Raw genomic sequence first — 20,941 nt, 5'->3', positions numbered from 1 at the left:
GGTTCCTGTTGGTTTATATACAGAGTGTCAAGGCTGCTTTAGACTTACATGCAAGAGACCAAGGGGCTGTGGGGTAGAGAGAGACAGAGAGAGAGACCGGCTGTTTTGGGAATGATATCTGCCAATTATAACAAACTCTCGACCTACTGCAGATAGCTCCTTCACGGGCATATGGAAGGACATGCAGGATGGAAATACTATAGGCCTTTCTGATGACTCACTCCTAAGAGCCTGGCTACTTCCATGTCATTAACTGGAGACAATCAGAAAAAGAGATTCATTGAAGTTTTTACTTCTCCCAATTTCCCATAGTTAATTTAATTAACTTAGGGTCAATCAGAGAAGTAAACCACAGTGATTTCCATGCAACTTAATTGCATGATTAAGGACACCAGAACAAACATTAATAGAAATCTCCCAAGCAAGCTGGCTCTCTAGAACTCCTCGGTGTTGCCAACTCCTGACATGTTATTGCAAGTTGGTCTGTAAAGGCCCAGCTCCCAGAGTCATGTGATTAGACGAGACTCTCCACCTTCATTAATAAAAGATAAGTTTTTAGATCTCATGATTGCACAGAGAAGCTGGATAATGTGAATCATAAAGGCTCAAAACCAGAAGGCAAATAAAAAGAAACTCAAAAGTATTAAAAAAATTCATGACTTGGGGCAGGGGAGAAGGCCAACACCTGATTTTTGAACGCTCGAGGGTTCCGATATGGTTTCTTTCCAATTTCTGACCCCAAGTGCTTTGAGATCAGCAGTTTGTTTTTTTTTAAAAAGGGTAGGTTTGGCCTTATTCGCCACAGGTTTTGGGGTGGTGGGGGTTCAACCATTGTTAATTAATATGGTTTATTATTCACCCTCGCTGAAGTCGAACTAGAACTGGAGCTTTGCCATAGATTTCAAATGAGAGCAGGCTTTAGCTGCCGGTTCTTTAAATTCCCACGATGAGATGTCTTTGCATACACACAGAGTGACTCCAGTCTATATTTAGCATTGCATATGGTGAAGTTCAACACCGCGTACTCAACATGAGGCACAAATTTGTTACATCGCCAGCAAGGATATCTCCCTTGCACACAGCAGCCACTGCAGCGCACACTCAGAGAGGAAACAAGGGATTCCAGTGGGACTTGGAGTCAACAGCTGGGATATTATTAGCCTTTCCATGGTCTTGTCTGCTGCAGAAAGCACCACAGAACTATAATTCTGCAAAATTAATATTCAATTGGGCACTCAGGGCTCCCATGCAGCCAGCATTTTTAATACGGAAAAGTATCAATCACAGTAATCTATACTTTAAAAAAAAAAAAAAGTTTCATGATTTATACGTTGAGATCAACACACATTGGAATTCATCCAAATTAAAAGTCATACTGGTTATTATAGTAACACACCTTCTTCGGGCTAAAAGACTATTGGGTTTTAAAAGGAAAGAACAAGACACACTTATTAAGCCAAAAAAGGGAAAGGGGGCACAGCTGAGGGCCTAAAGTTAGGCTTCTAAATCCACATCCAAGCGCACAAATAGAAGAGACCTAATTTAATAAAGGGGTTGGGCATGCTCCAATCCCATGGGTGTCACGAGTTGCAGGTTCTCAGCACCCAAAAGCCAAGTCAGTTCAATTTGGGAGTCTTAATGTGTGTTTAGAAGCCTACCTTTAAGCACGCAGCTCTGTAGACCTTTGTTATTCTTAATATTTATTATACTAATGTACATCAGGGGAAGAGAGAGAAAAATGAAAAGTCAACTCTGTTATGGGCGGAGAAAGACAAAAAAGATTTTCACCTTCTTGATGTCTGACTTTTGGCTGAGTTTCCCAGATGGTGGCAGAGTGGCGACTGTAAAATTGTTTGGATCTTCACAGTCACGGATTTTGGATTCCTTTATCAGCGAGTCAAGTTTCTTCTTTGCTATATTCTCTACTCGCTTCCGATTGGTGGAAGCCTATCAATGAAATGCGGTCATTAAATGAGGGCACATTTAATGTGAAATCTTCATTTCTCCAACAAGAGGTAACACAAACTAAAACTGTACATTAAGGGGGAAAAAAATAAGAAGAAAATGAGGCAAAAGAAATGGACTGAGGCTTCATTCTAAAGGACTGTTATTAACTACTGCTCTCCATGCTAATAGCCCAGCTGCCTCTTAGTTTGTACACTGTGAAATACAGTAACATTGTCAGTTATCTGCAATTATAAGAGTGCCCAGTGTTGGGCTTCACAGCAGATATGTAGGCATGTGAAGCCCTAACCTGGAGATTAGTTAGGGAGTTTAAATAGATAACCTGAAGCCACAATGGAATGAAAGTTAAACATTTTTCAAAATAAATAAACACATACATAAAAATATAACAACTTCTGGTTGCGTGGAACCAAAATCGCTTGTCAGCAAGGCTGCTCATGTGGCATGGGCTTTGTTACCAAGCCATTGATGTGCTACCTGGAAATAGCTGGTATTGAGGTGATTCCTTGGAGACTTGACTAGTGCAGGCTCCATTTTGTAGTACTCATTTACAAAAACAGTCGGATCTATTTCACTATAGTGACTGCGCTTTGCCATTCTCAAGTTTTGCACACCCACAAAGGCTGAATAAAACATGGCATTTCTATTCCACATCAAGTTTGAGGGAACTTAAAGAGATCAAAACCATCAACTATTTGCTATGGAAGAGCCTGTGTCTGCAGCCACAGTGCCTGCAGGATTCAGTTGGAATGGGAGCAGCTGGTGAATCAGGACTTCCACAGTTAAAACGCAATATTTGTTGTATGTTCCTGCTCCCTTCTTCCATTCAGGCTGTTGAACGACTGAGGTGAGGAGTGGTGTAGGGGAACAGAGATGGAAACACGGTTCTCTTTTCTAGTCATGCAGTTTACATGGAGCAACTCACAACTTCAGATCTTTGGACGGTTTAAAAAAACCAAAAACCCACCACCCTCACAGATTGTGTTTGCTTAACAGGCCTTAAAATGTCCTGATTAATTCCATCAGGAAACAAGCTGTTGTTTCCCATGCTTCCCAAAGCCTCACTGTAGAGCGAGCCAGGTCGAGCAAATCTGGAATCCCAGATGTCGGCACAAGTCAGACTAAAACAAATTGTTAGTTAATGAAGACAAAGATGTAAGCAAGGCAGTGCCTACAGGGGCTTTTTGGAAAGTAATGTGCCCAGCTCTAAGATGTAGCAGGGAAAGTGGAAGAGTCTCTTTACTAAAGAATGTCTCTTTTACTACCCCCAGCTCTCTCTGCCTGTTTGAGGGAGGAAAACTTCCTTCTTTCAAACAGAAGCTCACCTGAAAGCTGCGTCAAAAAGGGCTTGAAAAAAACCTACCAATGGGAGAGTCACAAAAGTTTGCTTTTGAACAACATCCAGAAATGTGAGCGTTTACTTGAACTGTCTACTAAACGAGGCTGGAAAGCCGCGAGAACAGGCTCTTGAAACACTTCCTGGTTCCAGCAGGAATGAGGAAATGGTTCCCTTGTTGCTTTCTGATGCTGGGTGCTCCCTGGTGAGTCCAGGGAACGAAGACAAAGGCATGTGGAAAACAGGAGGGAGAAGAACAACAAGCTGCATGACCCTGGCCTATGGCAGTAGAAAGGTTCAGTTCAATTTGGGCTGAAGTCTGCAGATGTGGAGTGTTCCATAGGCTCTTATTTTATCTGATTTGCCCATCTCTAGCTGCTCCGTATACACAACCATAAAAGGCAGGGGGATCGGATTGTATAGTTCATGTGAATGTGGGACTTTTAGTACAATTTGGTTTGCCTTTCACCTCAATACCCTCCAACGATTTTTTCTTCCCTGCTCCACATGTTCATTCCTTGGTAACAGGACTGATCCCACAATGTAAAGCCCGGCAGGCTAACCTCTACCACCAGCCTAGGTGTACAGTACCTTCCACTTTGAATGGACGTAATGCCAGGCAGAAAGAGAGAGACAAAAACCATAGCAGCAAAGTGTCAAAACATTGCAGATCTCAAGATTAAGGGGAAAAAATTAAGAGTGCTACAGTAGAAATATAACCAAACAAAACCAATTCTCCTCCTTAAGATGGATTTCAAGGTCCTCCCCCGCTCCCTTCCACGCTAGCACAGCTCTAAGGAGAAGTTTCTCTTCTAGACCTAAAACAAAACAATTGCACCCATAATAGGAAAGAAGGAAATAGTCTGAAGGACAAAAATAAAGGACCGCAAATGTGACACACGTCCAAGGCAATCTTGGTTTAATGTTATTAAAGGTTTCTGCTGTCCCTTTTATATTAAGTTTCCATAAGCTGCAATGCCATACTCACTGCATGCCAGAAGATTAAGTGTCAGAAGAATTTTACTTCTAAAAAGGAAAGAACGAATAAGGTGTTCTCAGGCTGAAGTAAGCAGAAATGAACAGCTTATTTCCTTTTAACACTTTTGTACAGTTAAAGCCAACTAAGCACAGCATTCTACATGTCAAAAAGTGCTCAATAAAAGGACCACAGAGCTGGGGAAATTATTCTCCAGAGAAGGCCCAGTTTGAGATGGGGTGGGAAGCATTGAAAGGGGGCTCACATTTTTTGGAAGAATACTCCACTTTGGAAGAATACAACCCACCAAGGTACCAAAGAATCTGCAAGGTGACATTTTTATCTTAAACACACACACACACAAAGGAAAGTTAGAAAAAAGCAACTGGACTGCTGTTACCCACGGTCATTTACCATTGATTAAGCAGCTGCAGTACTTTTTTACAGTCTATTCTCTGACACATGCAGTGCCAAGTTTAAGAGTTACAATGAAATTATATATAGAGAGACACACATGTAGGTATGGCTCTCTCCCACCCCCTCCACAGGGCATCTTTTTTACATTTAATATATAGACCCTGACACATGTAATGTATATTTATGGACTGATTTTTCAGAGGTTCTCACACTTGCAGCTCTCAAAAGACTTCAATGGGAGATTAAGTTGTGCAGCATTTCTGAAAATCAGATCATATACATGCATTGTACGTCTCTCTCTCACATACACACGCAGACCCCACCCTTGTGGGCCTGATTTGCAGAACAACTGAGCATCCCCAACTCCAGATGAAGGTGACTGGAGCTGTAAGTGGTTAGCACCTCTGCAGGGAAGAAAGAAAAATAAACCAGATCTGTACCTATCTGGAACATTTGATACTAGAGCTGGTCAGAACATTTTTGATAAAATAAAATTTCCCCAAAATGTGCAGTTTTGTCAAAGCCAAACCATTTTGTTTGGATGCAGACTGTGTCACAATGTTTTTGACAAAGAGTGAGACTCTCTTAACTTAACTCTATAGCACGGGCGAGCCAGATTCAAGTCCCTGCTCTGTCTGCATCAGAGTCATCTGGGATGAACAACTCTGTTTTGAGTCAGACATAGCAGGGACGTGAACCGGACTCTCCCACATGGAATGCCAGGCCGGTGGCCTCACAACAAGGCCACTCACCCACTCACTCACTCAGGGAGGTACCTCTGCCTGAATTGAAAACCTCAGGTTTTGATACCAAAACAGACATTTAGACAATTCCGATTTTGTGAAAAATATTTGAAAGTTTAGTTTTCCTCCCAAATTCTAATGCAGATCTCCCAGACGTGAAACAGATTTGTCACCCTCAGGTCAGCTCTATCTCTCACACACACACACACACACACACACACACACACACACACACACACACACACACACACACACACACACACACACACACACACACACACACACACACACACACACACACACACACACACACACACCCTCTCCCTCTCCCTCTCCCTCTCCCTCTCCCTCTCTCTCTCTCCTTAAAAAAAGAGTCTCACAAAGTTTGAGAACCCTATGCGCCTGAACCTAATTTCACATTCCAGACACCATATGAACTCAGCATTCATCCCACTGCAGTGGAACAGGTCAACATACATTTATATTCATGTATCTGTTTTACTTACATCTCCATTCATTAGTTTGCAGTCATCATCAATCTCATCAGCACTGTCCTCATCAGACACTTCCCCTTCCTCTGCATCATCACTAATGGTGGCTGGAAGTTTCTTGCCCTGGAAAACGAAAAGGATTAGACAGGCAGGTCACCATGCATCTCTTGGTATGACGAGAGGAAAGTGATAATGTGCAACTGGAGACATAAGAAGGGCTGGGAGTCCAGACCGGTTTTCTGTGGTCTGTGGAGTCAGTATATCATGGGTTCAATTAAGTTTAAGGTTGTCAAGTGACCCACTCAAGAATAAGAAAGGACTCTCCTTTAGCCCATATTGTAGGGAAGAAAGCGTTCCACCTCCTTGGTCCTTTTGCTGTAATTCTTGCCTTGAGTAATCCCAAGGTGGACTGAACTAATGCAAGAAACATAGTCAGGAAGGAAATGGCTATGAGGAGAGCGGATGCGAGGGGCCAGATTTTCAGAAGAGTTCAGTGTCCAGCTGCTCCAGAGGTTCTCAATGGGAGCTCATGAGCAATGAGCAGTTCTGAAGGTCTGGCCGTGAAATCTCAGACCGAAAAGGGGACAGAATCTGTCGTTGGTGAGTGGACATGGCTTGGAAAAGCCTAGCTTCCTTCTCACATTACATATACACCTAGGAAAAGGGTACTGCACATCTATCCTGCCTGCCCAAAGGAGATACCTTCCCTTCCATTGCTGCCCATCTCCCTTTCTTTCCTCCAAACCTAGCTGCTACTGCCCCTCACAGTAGCTGCTATGAGCCACCTCAAGCCAGAGTGGAAACTCCAGATTTGATAGTATTCTTCAATGTGTGCCCCAACCTACAGAGCAAAGGGTGGCAGAGGGGAATGAGCCTGAATTACAGCTTCAGGCAGTGACCTGGACAGAGGCTGGGCTTGGAGCTTTTTCAAGAAAGGGTAGAATCATGGAACCTTTCAGAGCCTTCTGGTCTAAGAGCCATCACTGCTGCTGATGAGCAGGATTTAATGGGAGTTTAAATCTCCTCGACGGATGCTTATCACCATTTGCAGTAGCTGAAATGGCAGCAAAAGAGGAAGAACAGGAGCTGGTGATATTATTTAAAGAGCTGAGTCGCCAGCTGCCCTGTCCATTCAGTCCACACAGGAAAGAGATTTAATTTCATTTGAAAGGGCCGTCACTGATATTTGCCAGGACAAAAGCAAACTCAGCATGTACAATTAAAGCAATTAATCTGTACAGCCCCAGCAGAAACCCTTTGACCTAGTAAGCAAATATTCACACCACCAGAACCACAGAGTGTGCCAGCCCAGTGCCCCGGCATTTCTGACTCCACCAGAATAGCAGCACGGGTAAAGTCATTCATATTGAAACTGCGGACATTTAACAGATAAGTAACGTCAGCTGCAGTGTGATTATTCCTGAAGACAGGTATTTATCGCCTGGCTGAATCGGAGCTGGGCAAGCAGCATTCATTTCTGGATCAGTTTGAGGTGAAGGCTTGGTCTGAGACCATCATGCCACTCTTTGACAGTCCATCCCCTGCACAGAACCATTTGTCTCATGAGATTCCTTGCACCTCTTTGGTATGGGGTAGGTCAGAAATGCCACAAGGAAAATTTCTTAGGGCATTTCCAGTTGGGTATGAAACCTGAAGAGAGAAGGATGTGAAGAATACAGGGGATAGAGAAATAGAGCTGTAGAAATAAGTTGCCCCAGGGTTTTCTCAAACCTCAAAGACTGGCACAAGTTTTGAGTGGGTCTCTTAATTGATTTAAGCCAGGTGGCCATCCCAATTCAGAGAGTAGATGATTGGGGCCTAGCTCATCTCAGTCCCAGGGCACTCACCACAATATCTTCACTCACCAGTGTATCTCTCCGCTTTATTCTGTGTTATATTAGGCCTGGTCTACACTTAAAAATTAGATTGACCTACCTATGTTGCTCAGGGCAAGGAAAAAATATCATGCCCTGAGACCTGAAGTTAGGTTCACCTAACCCCTTGTGTAGACGTGGCTAGACTGATGAAAGAATTCTTCTGTTGACCTAGCTACTGCCTCTCTGAGAGGTGGACTTCCTAACGTCAATGGAAAACCCCCTTCCATCGCTGTAGGATGCGTCTACTCTATGGCACTACAATAGCACAGCTGTAACCTACCCTTAATCCCATTTGTTCTGGTTTCATTCCATCTCTGAAAACGTCCTTGACATTTCCAGTGGCCCTTTTGATAGATTAGCCTTGAATAAGTTAAAAGCAGCTGAAAGTTATTTCTCGTTAGCAGGTGCCTGGGAGATGACAAGATTTGAAGAACTTGTGCTAAGTCTGACTAAGTACCTAATGGACTCTAATAGTCTTGAGATTCACCTACTGCATCTGTTATGGAGATGCCAGTGTCCTGTGCATCAGAAATGAAACCCAGACCTAGGCAGGTTAAAAGAAACAAAGAAAAATCCCATCTTTGAACCATGGAACCAGTTCAAGAATATGACAGGCAACACAGGTATAGCACAGGGCACAGAGAGGTTTTAGTTAACTAACAAACCGCTGTAAAGTTATTTGGATTCCCAGGGTAAAAGAGGTGCTGAAAACCCATTATTATTCTGGACTGGAGAGAAGGAGAAAGGCTGGCAGACTGTAGTGAGGAAGGCTGTATGACTGTATTAATATTTAAACCTCCACAAACAGAAGTGATTTGGTTTTTAGTGTTTGCGTCCTGCACTCAGCACCATGTAAAATGAACCTCCCTCATGAGCTACACTGGAAACCTACCATTAAATGTTCAGAGTAGGGTGAAGAAAAATCATTTTTATTTCAACCCTTTACATTGCTATGTTTGAATTAATCTAAGAACATACATGGACTTCAGGAGACTTTGTTTTTATACATTTAGTTTTTCCAGTAAAAAGTGCAGAATGGCTGGTTTGGATGAGCACCTGGAATCTACTGCCAGTCATGGCTAGCAGCCCACTGTGCCTCTGCCCTGTTACTTGCACAACACTTAGATAATAGGAACTGTATATTTTTTTCACTTAGTTGATCCAAGACTGGCCCTGCCCTCCTGAGGCAAATTTTACAGGCTACATCACACATGGCATTAGCTCTTGATTGATGCTGGAAGGATTCCACAGAGATGTTGAATTTAGCTGCGGTCAAAGAGTTATTTATTTAGACAGGTAAAACCTACTTTAAGCAGCGACTATTTCAAGTGCCTTAAGGAAGAGTCATATGGAACAGCCCTGACTTTGAAAAGAACTAGGGACCGAATACAAATGCTCCTTTCAACCAGGCAATGGATGCTGCTTTGCACATCTTCATCCATCTGCACAGGTAATTCTATGTCCATGCACGAGGGGCAAAGTGCAGGGGGGGAAAACAGTTCTAGTTTGCGGAGTGGTTGGCCTAGGTGCCTCAGTGAGTGAAAGGTAGAGCCAGGAGCTGACCCCAAACCTCTTCTCTGGCTCTAACATTGCTTAGACCACAAACCCTCCCTTCAATGAAGCCTTCAGTCTGCATCCCATCCCTCCACACATAGGCCACTCTTAACAGACCAGATCAGGAGCAAACTGTTTTCATGGGGGAAGGCTAAAGCACTCAGAGCCCCTCTTCAGCAAGAGAAAACATACCCCTTCTCCCAGACGAGTTCCTCTGAGGGGCACCCAGGTACTCCTCAAGCTACCATAAACGAAGGACAGAAGTTTGACCCTGGTGCTTTAATGAAGCCACAAGACCTGCCAAATTAGCACCCTTCCCTTTCATCTGGACTGTAAGAAAGCACATACAATAGACCTAAAAGTTTAGGACATTTCCAAAATGAGCCAGGACAGATTTGCAGGTAAGGTTTTCACGTCAGTGCATGCATTACTGAGCCAATAGATAACACAGGCTTCCCTGAAACAGCTACACTTCTTTATATTTAACAGGTTCTGGACTGGAAAGATTAGAGAACAGCTCTTATATTACATCAGCCTGAGTGCCGTTCATGCCAGTTAGGAACACATCCTTCTCAATGGGTCATTAGCATTAAAAGCACTTATGTGCTCCACCCCCAAGGAAGCGCAAAAGACATCAGCCAGAGTCTTGGTGCAAGAAAATACTCTTACAAACAATTTGTTAAAATAATTTACAGCATGTGCAGGTGAAGGGAACCAGGATTCTAAATCCTATAACCCTGTCATCTCTTATTTATTTCCCCCCACCAACAGATACCCAGAGGCATCAGAGTCAACATCACAAACTAACGGCCTGAAAAATGTTAGCTTGTATAAACACAAACACGCACATACAGGTGACATCTTCCAATTCACAGAAGAGCAACTTAATATCTAAGCAAGAAACCGTGATGTTTTGTGCAAATGTAAAATAAATACAGAAAGATCAAGTTTACAGTGAGAGCCAGCCGGACATATTTATCTTAATTTGGGTTAAAATCAGAACCTCCTAGTTGAGCTGAGTGAACGATGATCATTCAATTCTGATTGCCACCCCACCATACTAAAGGCAGCCAGGGGTGCAAGGACAGAGCAACAAGCACTCCATTGCTCACTGATATAAGGTGATGGGGAAAGTGCAAAGGGATGGTATGACAAGCACATTCAGTCCTTGTTCCTACCGTCCCCAGTAGCTGTGTTTCATCTGGGTCATCGCCTGGGTTTTTACAAGCCTTTTGAGTAATTTGAAATCTGGATCCAAGTTCTGTGACTTGAGAGCACCTCTAATGATCTGATTTAAGTGAAGCTGCAAGGGGTTCATAACCCAGAATGAGCTTAAAACCACCAAAGAAGAGGGCTAGAGAGCAAACACAAGCAGGTCTTTTACCTTCACTAATATCTTTCCTTTAAGACTTTCCGGGGAAGGGAGTTTGGTGGAATCCTCACTGCGCACTGAAGACAGGTCCAGCTTGTCCCCTAGGATTTCAATAAGATACTGAGCCATCTTCTTCTGCTGGAGAACGCTGCAGTGGTTCTCAATGGATAAAACAACAGGATACCTGGAAAAGAAAAAACCAGGAAAGACCATCTGCAGAGTCAGCATTTTACAGAGCTGATGGAGAAAGAACCATTTGAATCCAACCAATTCAGCAGCTCAGTCTGACTAGGGACAGTTACTGACACTCTCAAGGGACTGACTCAGCCAATCAGTGTACATGGTAGTGTCCTGTTACAGACCCAAAATTAATTGCAACCTCTCGGCATATCTTGGTTTTCATGTCTGGGGATAACATTTGCCTACGTGCTTCTCACAAAGCGGTTCTGTGGAGATTGTTCCTGGATTTGAGAGAATAAAAGCACTATATAAAGTGTGACGTTTAATGGTCACTCATCTAGAGATTTTCATCCATAAATCTACAGGTGCTTTTTTACGGAAGGTCAGCATCATTATCCTGTATTGGGAAACTGAGGCAGTGAGCAGTAAAGTGACTTGTCCAAGCTTTTCTAAATGCCAGGCCAGCATCTGATTCACATGACCATGCTGCTAGTCATCATACACTCTGGTACAAAGTTGTTTTTACTTGTTTTTTTAGGTTTGCAACAAACGTCATTTCATGTCGTTTTTAAAAAAATCAAAATTATTTTCAGTCAGTATTTTACAAAAAACATATCAAACAAAGTGGGCAGAGCCTCTCATTCCTGCCCCCGCAGGATTGTTCTATTAAAACGCTTACCATCCATCTGGTCTCTAACAGCCTCACCTTACTCATAGCATCTTTCATTGTCTAACAATTGTGTAATAGCTACAGGAGTTATAAGTAGCTTGTTGACAAATACCCAGGCAAATCCTAATGGTGCCTCATTCTATTCATGATCACGGCAGGGCTCCAGGCCATTTAAAAAAAAAATATGAATCGCTCTTCCAAAGACAAGACATTCAGAGGTGATAAACAATGAGATGGAAAGCCCCATAAAAATGATGGCAGCTCGATAAATGCAGTATGAAATACCACCCAATTTATCCAGCACAGACATCCACAGGTCTTATAATCAGCCACCTCACTATATAAATGGAAAGTGGGCAAACCAGAGCCCTCAGACACTATTTATAGGACACTATTCATTTGGATGTTCTTGGGGATACATGCTTCTGCTAACAGATCAGTGATCTTTGGATCAGTTCAAGTCAGTGAGAGAGTTTCTATTGACTTCAGTGGGCTTTGGACCAGGTCTAGAATTCTCCTATTTTTTTCCATACTGGAAAACATAGCCAGAAGTTTTAGGATTTGGAAAGATTAATTCCAGATTGCTCCCAAGGGTTACACTGCACCCAAAAGGGAACAGCATCAAAGCTATGTGGACCACCTACAACAGCACATGGTTACAGGACTCAGTTTGAAGCTTAGCTCTAGATTATTGATAAGAAAAGACCACCAAAAAGAAACACACACACACACGGAACTACTGCCAAAACAAGTTCATTATCAAGGTCTAACAACCCAGACAACATCGTGTAAAGGGCAATCAATCTCCAGGGTTATTTTTCATTTTCAGCATCTATTTTTGGGTCCTTCCGGCTGAGGCTGGGAAATCACATTGCACTCCTTAGAACTCGTCAAGAAGGATTCATAGAATTTGAAACCAAGGTGATCAGCACTATATATAAACCAAAGCCAGATGGATTTCTGTTTAGCTTACAGGGGACACGATTCTGGGACAAATGCAGAATCCAACACGCAAAGACGTATTATTTTTTTTAAAGTGTGATTTCAGAAAGTAACGCAGATGGTGGGATACAAGTACCGGCTGTGTCACCTGCCCTGCTGAATAGAAAAGCTTGGGCTTTGATCAGAAAATGGACATCTTGACACAGTTCTGTTTCGCAGACACGTTAAGAAGGTCTGGCTTCCCTTCCAGTGCGGAATGAAAACAAATTTTGAAACCTCCAAAAACTGCGGAATCAGCACCCACGGGCCTGCTCTAAAAAGTACCAAGTAAGGGCTAGTGTCAGCAGGAACCTCCTTCCCGAACGCTCTCTCCTCTGAGGCACGCCATGCCCTCCAGTGAAAAGACAAAGATGGTCGGTGGTATGGGACGCAGCTGAAAACATCCACTGCCTAGAAGCTAAACACCATGAAGAACATAATGGGGAGGAAACATGGCCCTGAACACATTGGAGCTTCTGCAGAAGTGTGCTACAGAGTCTAGTGTTTATGCAGGTTGGGGTTTTGGAGCTGCCTGAGGTGCAGGCCTTCCCACCACACACGCATATCCTTCCATGGAAATATTTATACCACTCCACCCCACAGTGCAGCTTTTGTCAATAGCTAGTTGTTGCTGCCCACAGTGGCCATAACTTACCAGGGCTTTTCTGTGTAAGCTACTCTGGAGAAGCACAAGTCTATGTAACGAGTTTGCTCTCCCCAAGCAGATGGTTTGGGGAATTGCTTGGGTTCCTGGAAGTCAGTTGTGGAACAAGCTGCTATAACTCTCCCCACACACATACCACTTCCACACTCCCAGAACTATAGATCAGGAGAAAAGGCCAAGCATGGCTGTGTTTGGGGTGCAGCAGACATATACTGTGGGGTACGGGCTCTGGGGTTACAATGGCTCTGCACAGCTTTTTGTCTCTCTGGCAGAGAACAAAGATGGGTGTGATACTGGAAACCCAGATGTTCCCAGTGCGGTGTTATACAGGTCTCCGGAACTGCGTGAAAGCCTTGTGCTCTCACACCTTGCTCACGCGCTCATCAGATTTGCTGCTTTGTAGAAAACGTCAGACCAGGCAAACACAGAGGACCCAGGAACAGATTTTCAGCATCAGGTAACAGTCCCTGCCTACTTAGGGTTATAGAGATACAATAACCACTCTTCATTGCACACAGGCACATGTTGTAGAGGTAATTCAGAAAGCAGCTGTGCAACAGGGGAAGCTTAACTGAAACACCCATCTGTACCCCAACCCCAGCATTCTTCAGCAGGCGCGTTGCTTCATCTGACAAAAATTCAAGGAAAGAGAAAAACAAAACAAAACAAAACAGATAACTGCCATAGGCACCGGTCCCCTGCCTTTCACAGCATCCTTTACAGGGACACTTGGGTGGCTGCCCTGCCCTTTCATCTCAATATCCAAACAGAGAATCCCAACTCCTCACATCGTAAGTGCAGGTTGTGTGTACGGTCAGCTGTAGGAAACATCTTCCCCCCTGGTGATTCTCTGGTCTCCTGCCAGATCCTGGACTCAGACAAACCCCATTTCCCTTGAATGGGTTGAGTAACCCAGGTCCAGGCTACTGCCTCTGTCTAGCCCTTTGCTGCCCAACTTCTCACCCAGTGACGCTGGTATTACTGGCACATGGATAAGCAGGGCACTCATTGTCAAAATGTGTTAGAGTCTCTGGCTTTTAGACATGAGATTATGGAAAGCCCCACTTGGTCTAATTAAATTTTGCCCTTCCACATAAGAGAAGCCTTACTGGGTCAGACCAACGGTCCACCTAGCCCAGTATCCTGTCTTCCAACAGTGGTCAGTGCCCGATGCTTCAGAGTGAATGAATAGAACAGGGAAAGTTATCAGGCCAACAAGCATCTCTGCATTATTACGCCTCCCATACAGGAGTTATTCACTGCAGGAAGAAGCAAGCACGTGCAGGCTTGTCTGGCTCATACAGTACCGAGTCAGCTTTGCATACTGCCTTTGCACGAAGCAAGGCTGCCTAAACAGGGATCTAGGACCACGGAGCCAGGGGATACCAAGGGAGCTAGCAGCAGGCTGGGTACGTACTCATTCTTGATGAAAGCATATTTGTTGATGGTTTCAATCACATCTTTGAAGAGTATCTTGGAGGTGAGGGTGTATCCATGGTGGACAATTGGCTCGCCGTCTGGCCCATCCCAACAGTCAACTACAGAGGGGAAAAAAGGTCCCATTTATCTTTAGATCTTAGAATCATAGATTATAACCCAGGGTGGCCAAACCATGGCTCGCAAGCTGCAAGTGTCTCTTTTACAGTTAAAGTGCAGCCCGTGGAGCCCCCCACGCCATCCCTGCTCTCCACTTACTAGACATGGGCGGGGGGGGAGGAAGGGAGGGAGGAGGCCTGGGACCTCTGCCTTGCAGCAGGGTGGTGGGATAGGGCCTTATGCCCAGCGAGGAGGGGGAGCTCAGCAGGAGCAGGGCTGAAACCCCAAGCCCCGGCAGGTGCACCCCACTCTTGAACTTCTGAAGACCATCGTATGCAGCTCAGCAAGTCAGCATGTTTGGCCACCCCTGTTATAACAGATAATTCAGACAGACAGACAGACAGACTCAAGCCCATTAAAAAGAGAGCCAGAGATTTTCCTGGTACTGGGCGCATCTTGCTGAACAGCATAACTACCCATTACAGTAGTGTCATCCTGCCAGGAGTGACTTGGGGCCGTGCCGCTGTGAAAGGTGCTCAGAACCTGCAACTCCCCATTGTGACCCAGACACAGCATCTGCCCCCCACTGTCCTGCAGCTGAGTGCAGGCTTGCCTCCTCCCCCCACCTCATGTGTGTCTCTCCCTATAGGTCCCTGAGCGGTTTCCTCTGCAGGCACTTGCTTGCCATGAAATTATGTTGTGAACAGCTGACCCAGATCCCTTCAGTTGAGAAAGCCCCAAGCAAAGAAGATGTTCTTTTGTGAGTGCAGAAGAATATCTTCCTGGAGAAAGATATTAAAGCGTAAAAATCCCATTCGGATTCAGCACTAGACTAGAGAGCAGAGTCTCAGCAGAGCTCCTCAGGGTAGCAGTAATGCCAAGATCTAAGCACCTCTGTCCCTCCAGTGAATTTCCCAAGCTTTACACTCACCTATAGGCATATTTCCATGTAATGCTCATTCCCCTAAGAATGTGTTACCACATTCACAAACCTCAACCTGAGCAGGCTGCCATATTTACCTCCTGGAGACGGTGACCCTCTATATAGTGGTCAAGACCTTGGAGACAGGGACAACATGGGTACTGCTACCGACAGGATACTTTACGCTAACAGACTCCACGATTGATTCCCCAGCAACAAACAACAGACCCATTGTGGAGTGCAAGGGTTGTCACAACAGTTTCATAGCGTGACCCCCTTTTCCATATCAGGGACTCCCTCCCACTTAGCAACATGGCTGCAAATCCCAGGCTAGTGTGTATGTGCACCAATGCCCTGTACTAGATGGAATCGGTATAGCTCAACCATACATCACAAGCCCTGTGCAGCAAATGGAGAACAAGCATAGAATAGCTTTGGGAAAAGAGCCTTCTCCCTTAAAAGACGGATTCAAAATTTTTTATGAGTATAAACAACAACACTGGCCTCAGGCCTCTTCCTATTGCTGTGTCATGGAAAGTGCACCAGCGAGGAGGCCATAAATACTGCTGTCATAGAAGCCCTGTTTTGCCATTGCTTATACAGGAAATGCACATTGTGCTAAACCTTTCCCCCAACCCACCTACTTTGCTCTCATGATTCTTTCCCTAAAAGACGAGACACATGAACTATGGAGCCTCCTGATTACCTCACAGTTATTCCCTTCTGTCTTTACCTTCCACGCAGCGGCAGCCAGACTGCAGCACCCAGGCATACATGTCCACCCTAGACTGAGACATCAGCTGATCCCCCATGAGGTAGGTGTTATGGGAAGAGGTGATGAAGTAGTGGCTCAAAGGCTGGGTCATGTCCTGGTTCACCTGGTAGTGTTCTGGATTGAAGATGTCCCCCGACGGGCTCCGTGTGTAATTGGTGAAGCCTGTAGGAAAAACCGATAGGCTAGCAACAGCGTTTGTTGTTCTGTTTGAGAGCAGAATGTGAATCAGAGATTGCTCGGTATAAACTCTCCTTTATCTACATTCTTCCTCTTTCCCAACACACACCAGTCTGACACAAACCCCTCTGCACCCCATCTGCCGTGAAACAGTCTGAACACCAAATTCTCATGAGAGCAGTGGTGAGTTTTCCTTTTACAGGATGGAGGGTTTTGACTCTTTCCATGTCTAACGGGCTCACTGAGATTCAAGAAAAAGCAAGCAGAGAAACTGGGAGACCAAGATCACCTAATTTCATGGTTTAAAATCAGCAATCAGAGAGAAGACACAGTCATACAGCTGTCAAAGTCCTTTCAAATGATGTAGTCTAAACCTTGGTCACTGACCATTTTGGCCGCCATTTCTACATCCACCAGGTCAATAACTCCCAAATGGCAAAACCAAGTGGTTCCAATCCCCTGACCTGCGGAAAAACCAGTCCCAGTTTAAGAGAGCTCCTTGTTATGTTGGTCCCTGAGATGATGGGAACTATAGAAGCAAGACAAGATGCTCAGGTTCTTTTCCAACATGATGTCTTTCAGAAACCCTTACTTTCTTTTGCAAAGTGACAGCTCTCTGATGGGAATTACTGAGCATATGGGTCTGTGAAAACAACGAAACAAATGCACCCACTTGGAGAGCAATCATATCTGCATTTATAAAGTGTAAATGAAAAGGTTATTCATGCTTTTCTGCTCCCTCTGTGTTTATTCCCAGTGTCCACTGTTATTCCTGGAGGTCACCAGAGACGATGCTATGAAGCTGCTAACCCCAGAGGAAAGGAACTATGCTGTAGACAGATTGTTAGGCAGAGTTGCTAGACCTTCCCTCTCCTATAACCCTACTGAACACGCTTTTTAAATGCTCCATTTTGAGGCCAAGAGCTTAGCAGGATGCAATAAAGGAATGAACATTTATACTGATAAGAAGAACATTCAGAGTTTCAAGAGCAACGATTTTAAGATACATTTTGGAAGGAATATAAACCTCTCTACTTCAGGGCATGAATCCTACTGGGGATTAATGGGAAACCTTCTTCAGGGGAAGGTGATCCCATAAATATCAATACAGGGTTCTTGCACCTTCTCTGGAGCATGTGGTGTGGGTCACAGTTGGAGCCAGGATACTACACGAGATAGACCCCTGATCCTCGGATCCATTTGATCCATCCTGGCTGTCCCTACGAATGTTGTTTTACTCCCCTCAGTGGGATTCGAACAACAGCTCAGAATGGTCTCGCTCACATATCTCTCTGCGCTTCCAGAAGGGTAACACTTTGTTGCTCTTGCCATCTTTCACATACCTAGAAGTTGCCAAACTAGACCAGACCCAAGGTCCATCTAGTTCAATATCCTGCTCCAGGTGTGGCCAGTAGACGATGTTTCAGAAGAAGGTGCAAAGAACCCCTGCAGTACCATATGTGGGGTAAACTGTCATCCTGGTCTCTAATAATTAGAGACTGGCTTAACCCTGAAGCAGGAGATTAAATATCTCTTCCAAAATTTGTTATGAATTAATTGGGATAACTCTGGCCAAGGGGATCAGGATCAGGATGGAGATCTTTTCTCCAAAAGGTAGCCAGTCCAGGTTAGGTGTTACTAACCTGATTCAGCTCTGGTTAGGTGTTACTATTAGACTTCAAATGTAAATTCTTCTGGGCAAATACAGTCTTTTTGTTACATGTTTGCACAGCACCTAGCAGCACAGGGCCCTAGCATCTCGGTGCTTGAAAAATAGAAGCAATAAATCATAACAGAAGTGATGGGTGGCCTGTGTGACACAAAGTTAGGTGGGCAACAGAACTGGAAGCTATGTGAAAGTAACCTGGTTTTATGTCACAGTATTAATTCAGATCAGGTTCATTTAGGCTTGTGTACTTTGGCCCACAGTTTCTTCTCATCATTCATGACAGAGTGTGTCCAGGTTCCATTTGTGATACTAATCCTAATTCCTACAGAACAACTGGGTTATCTCCACGACTGACTTCCAGCAATTAATGTCCTCTGTGGACAGTATATGCCACAACTGACTCACGATTTCCAATACAGTAGCAAGCCAGCTCTATGGAGATTTAATTAGACTAGAAAAGCTGACCCAAATGTCAGATTTGGAAGTGAAAGGCTGCAAGACAAGTCAGAGTTACAGAACTCCTAAGTATATTACTATATTAAGAATCTGAAATCTATTTAGCACTGTCAAAATTCTAGCATTCCATCCAGGGCAGCGGATGCTTTCTCTTTGGCAAACTCACTATAAAGCTACAAACAGCTGATAATTGGTCTTAAATACCAGTTCAGACACAACATACAAGTCCTTAAACCTTCCATCGGCCTGTCTTAATATTCCTTTTACTTTTCAGTTGTGGCTTCTGTATCCTTTCAGCTCTCTGATGCTGCTTGGTCTAGCTATATCCTAATCTTCCCAACAGTGCTGCTGTTTGACTTTGTGTCTGTACTTGGGCTGTGACAGATTTGTTGCTGTAACCTTCGGAGTAACTAGTCCCTGAACGCATCTTTACATTCACCTTGAAAGTCTGTAGTTAAAAAAAAAATAAAAACAAAAAAATCCAGACCCAGAATAGACAGAACTCAAAACTGTCACATGGCTAGAGTCTGATAATTAGTTCTGAGGATGTATTGTTAAAGGGAAAAGGTGTCTGGAATCTCTCCTGGTTGCCTTCTACATTGCCCTGGACTGCCTTCTGCAGCACAGAGGGCTGCAGTGTTTCTTTACTGCCTAGATTTGATGATTCAGGTTAATTTCATTAAACAGATGCTGGCCAAGGGTTGAGCAGATGGAAGCCTCTGGAGACCTTTGCTTATCAGTGAGATGAGTTTGGGGGACGGGAGTCTCGTTCCAGTCCCTTGGGGACATGACAAAGCCACACTTCTACTTGGCTCATTCAGAGGCCTCCCAGTCAGGAATTTGATATTGAGAGAACAGTGTTGCATGTCAGGAGTAAGGGTCATATGAGATTGTCTGGACCAAACCTTGCCCCCCTAACTTGGCAAATCTAGTGTGGGTTCACTCCACAAAGAAAGGCAGGATTTGAGGACCACTCTCTCAGGGGCTGCTGGCATCATGCATGCTCCAGAGTGCTGTTCCTCAGGTGTTCCCTGCACCACAGTGTCCGGAGTATGAAGGTTTCTGGCTAGTTGAGCCATGATTACATTGCTGCACCGGCCATTCTCCTACATGCAGAGGGAGAGTAACAGCTGCAGGGGTTACTGTCATCCATGCAGACAGTCTCCGATGCCCGGCCACAGCCAGGGACAACGTGAAAGGATTCCTCTCTTTCCTCCAACTCCCATGAGAGCCTTCCTGAGAAAGCCTCAGCCCCCAACCTGTCTGGCATGGCTGTGCATTGGTTCTTGGTCTGCCCTTCTGCCTGGCTCCTGCAGACAGATACTTGAATCCCTGACTTTAACGGGCCACCACATTTCCACATATGCATGCTGACAAGAGAGGCCAGCACCACATTATTGTCTGTATCTTTATCAAGCTTGCAGGTCGCTGAAATACTGTGGATTTGGCACCAGGCCGCTCATCAGCTGGACTAGGCACAGAGATGCTACCTGAAGAATTAGCTTCCCAAAGCGATGGAATTTTTGTTGATCATGCAGACTCCTTGCCTTGAAGGACACTGCACAATGATCCATCATGCCATCTTTTTGTACGTCCCTTTACAGACTTGGGGAACACGGGGGGAAGAAGGGACTGGAGAAGTAGCTTTGGGACACTGATTTTCTCCCATAGTTGAGAAACTGTTGCCTCACATCCCAGTACGTGCAGGACAGAGGATTAGTAAAAACCATAACTTCCATCCTAAGTGTCCCACAAATCCCTTTTGTTCAACTCCACTGAAATGCTGCATGTTCCCCATTTGCAACTGGGTCTTAACAGCTCTCCACAACAATGAAGACTTTATTCCCTGGAATCTCTGCTTTGCCATGAATCATTCCCCTGACATCTCTCTCACTAGTCCATAAGCAAAGTGGGGACTATAAGAAGATGCTGCTACCTCCTAAATGAATTAACACGCTCACTTGTTGGGGTTGGTCCTGCTTTGAGCAGGGGGTTGGACTAGATGACCTCCTGAGGTCTCTTCCAACCCTAATCTTCTATGATTCTAGTGAAACAATACATCAGTCCGTCACAGAGTAGAGGACTACCCAGGAAATGAAAACAGAAACAATCTGAATCAGCCTCCCAATACTGGCCTTCAAGCTGCAGAGAAAATTAACTTGGGGATAAATTGCTGCAAA

General features: G+C 44.5%; 1 protein-coding gene across 1 annotated transcript in view; it reads right to left on the bottom strand.

Annotated features, from left to right (window-relative positions):
• Positions 1-20,941, bottom strand: part of PLCH2 (phospholipase C eta 2) — a 284,031-nt gene that overhangs the window by 46,838 nt on the left and 216,252 nt on the right. Inside the window, exons 7-11 of the mRNA XM_077837140.1 lie at positions 16,418-16,621; positions 14,644-14,764; positions 10,744-10,915; positions 5,944-6,051; positions 1,789-1,947 (exon numbers count right to left, since the gene is read on the bottom strand). Coding sequence (XP_077693266.1) covers positions 1,789-1,947; positions 5,944-6,051; positions 10,744-10,915; positions 14,644-14,764; positions 16,418-16,621 — 764 coding nt within the window. The remainder of the gene's footprint in view (positions 1-1,788; positions 1,948-5,943; positions 6,052-10,743; positions 10,916-14,643; positions 14,765-16,417; positions 16,622-20,941) is intronic.

This window comes from Eretmochelys imbricata, chromosome 18 (assembly GCF_965152235.1).
Source record: "Eretmochelys imbricata isolate rEreImb1 chromosome 18, rEreImb1.hap1, whole genome shotgun sequence".
Lineage (NCBI taxonomy): Eukaryota > Metazoa > Chordata > Testudines > Cheloniidae > Eretmochelys > Eretmochelys imbricata.
This window is presented reverse-complemented; position numbering and strand designations above follow the sequence as displayed.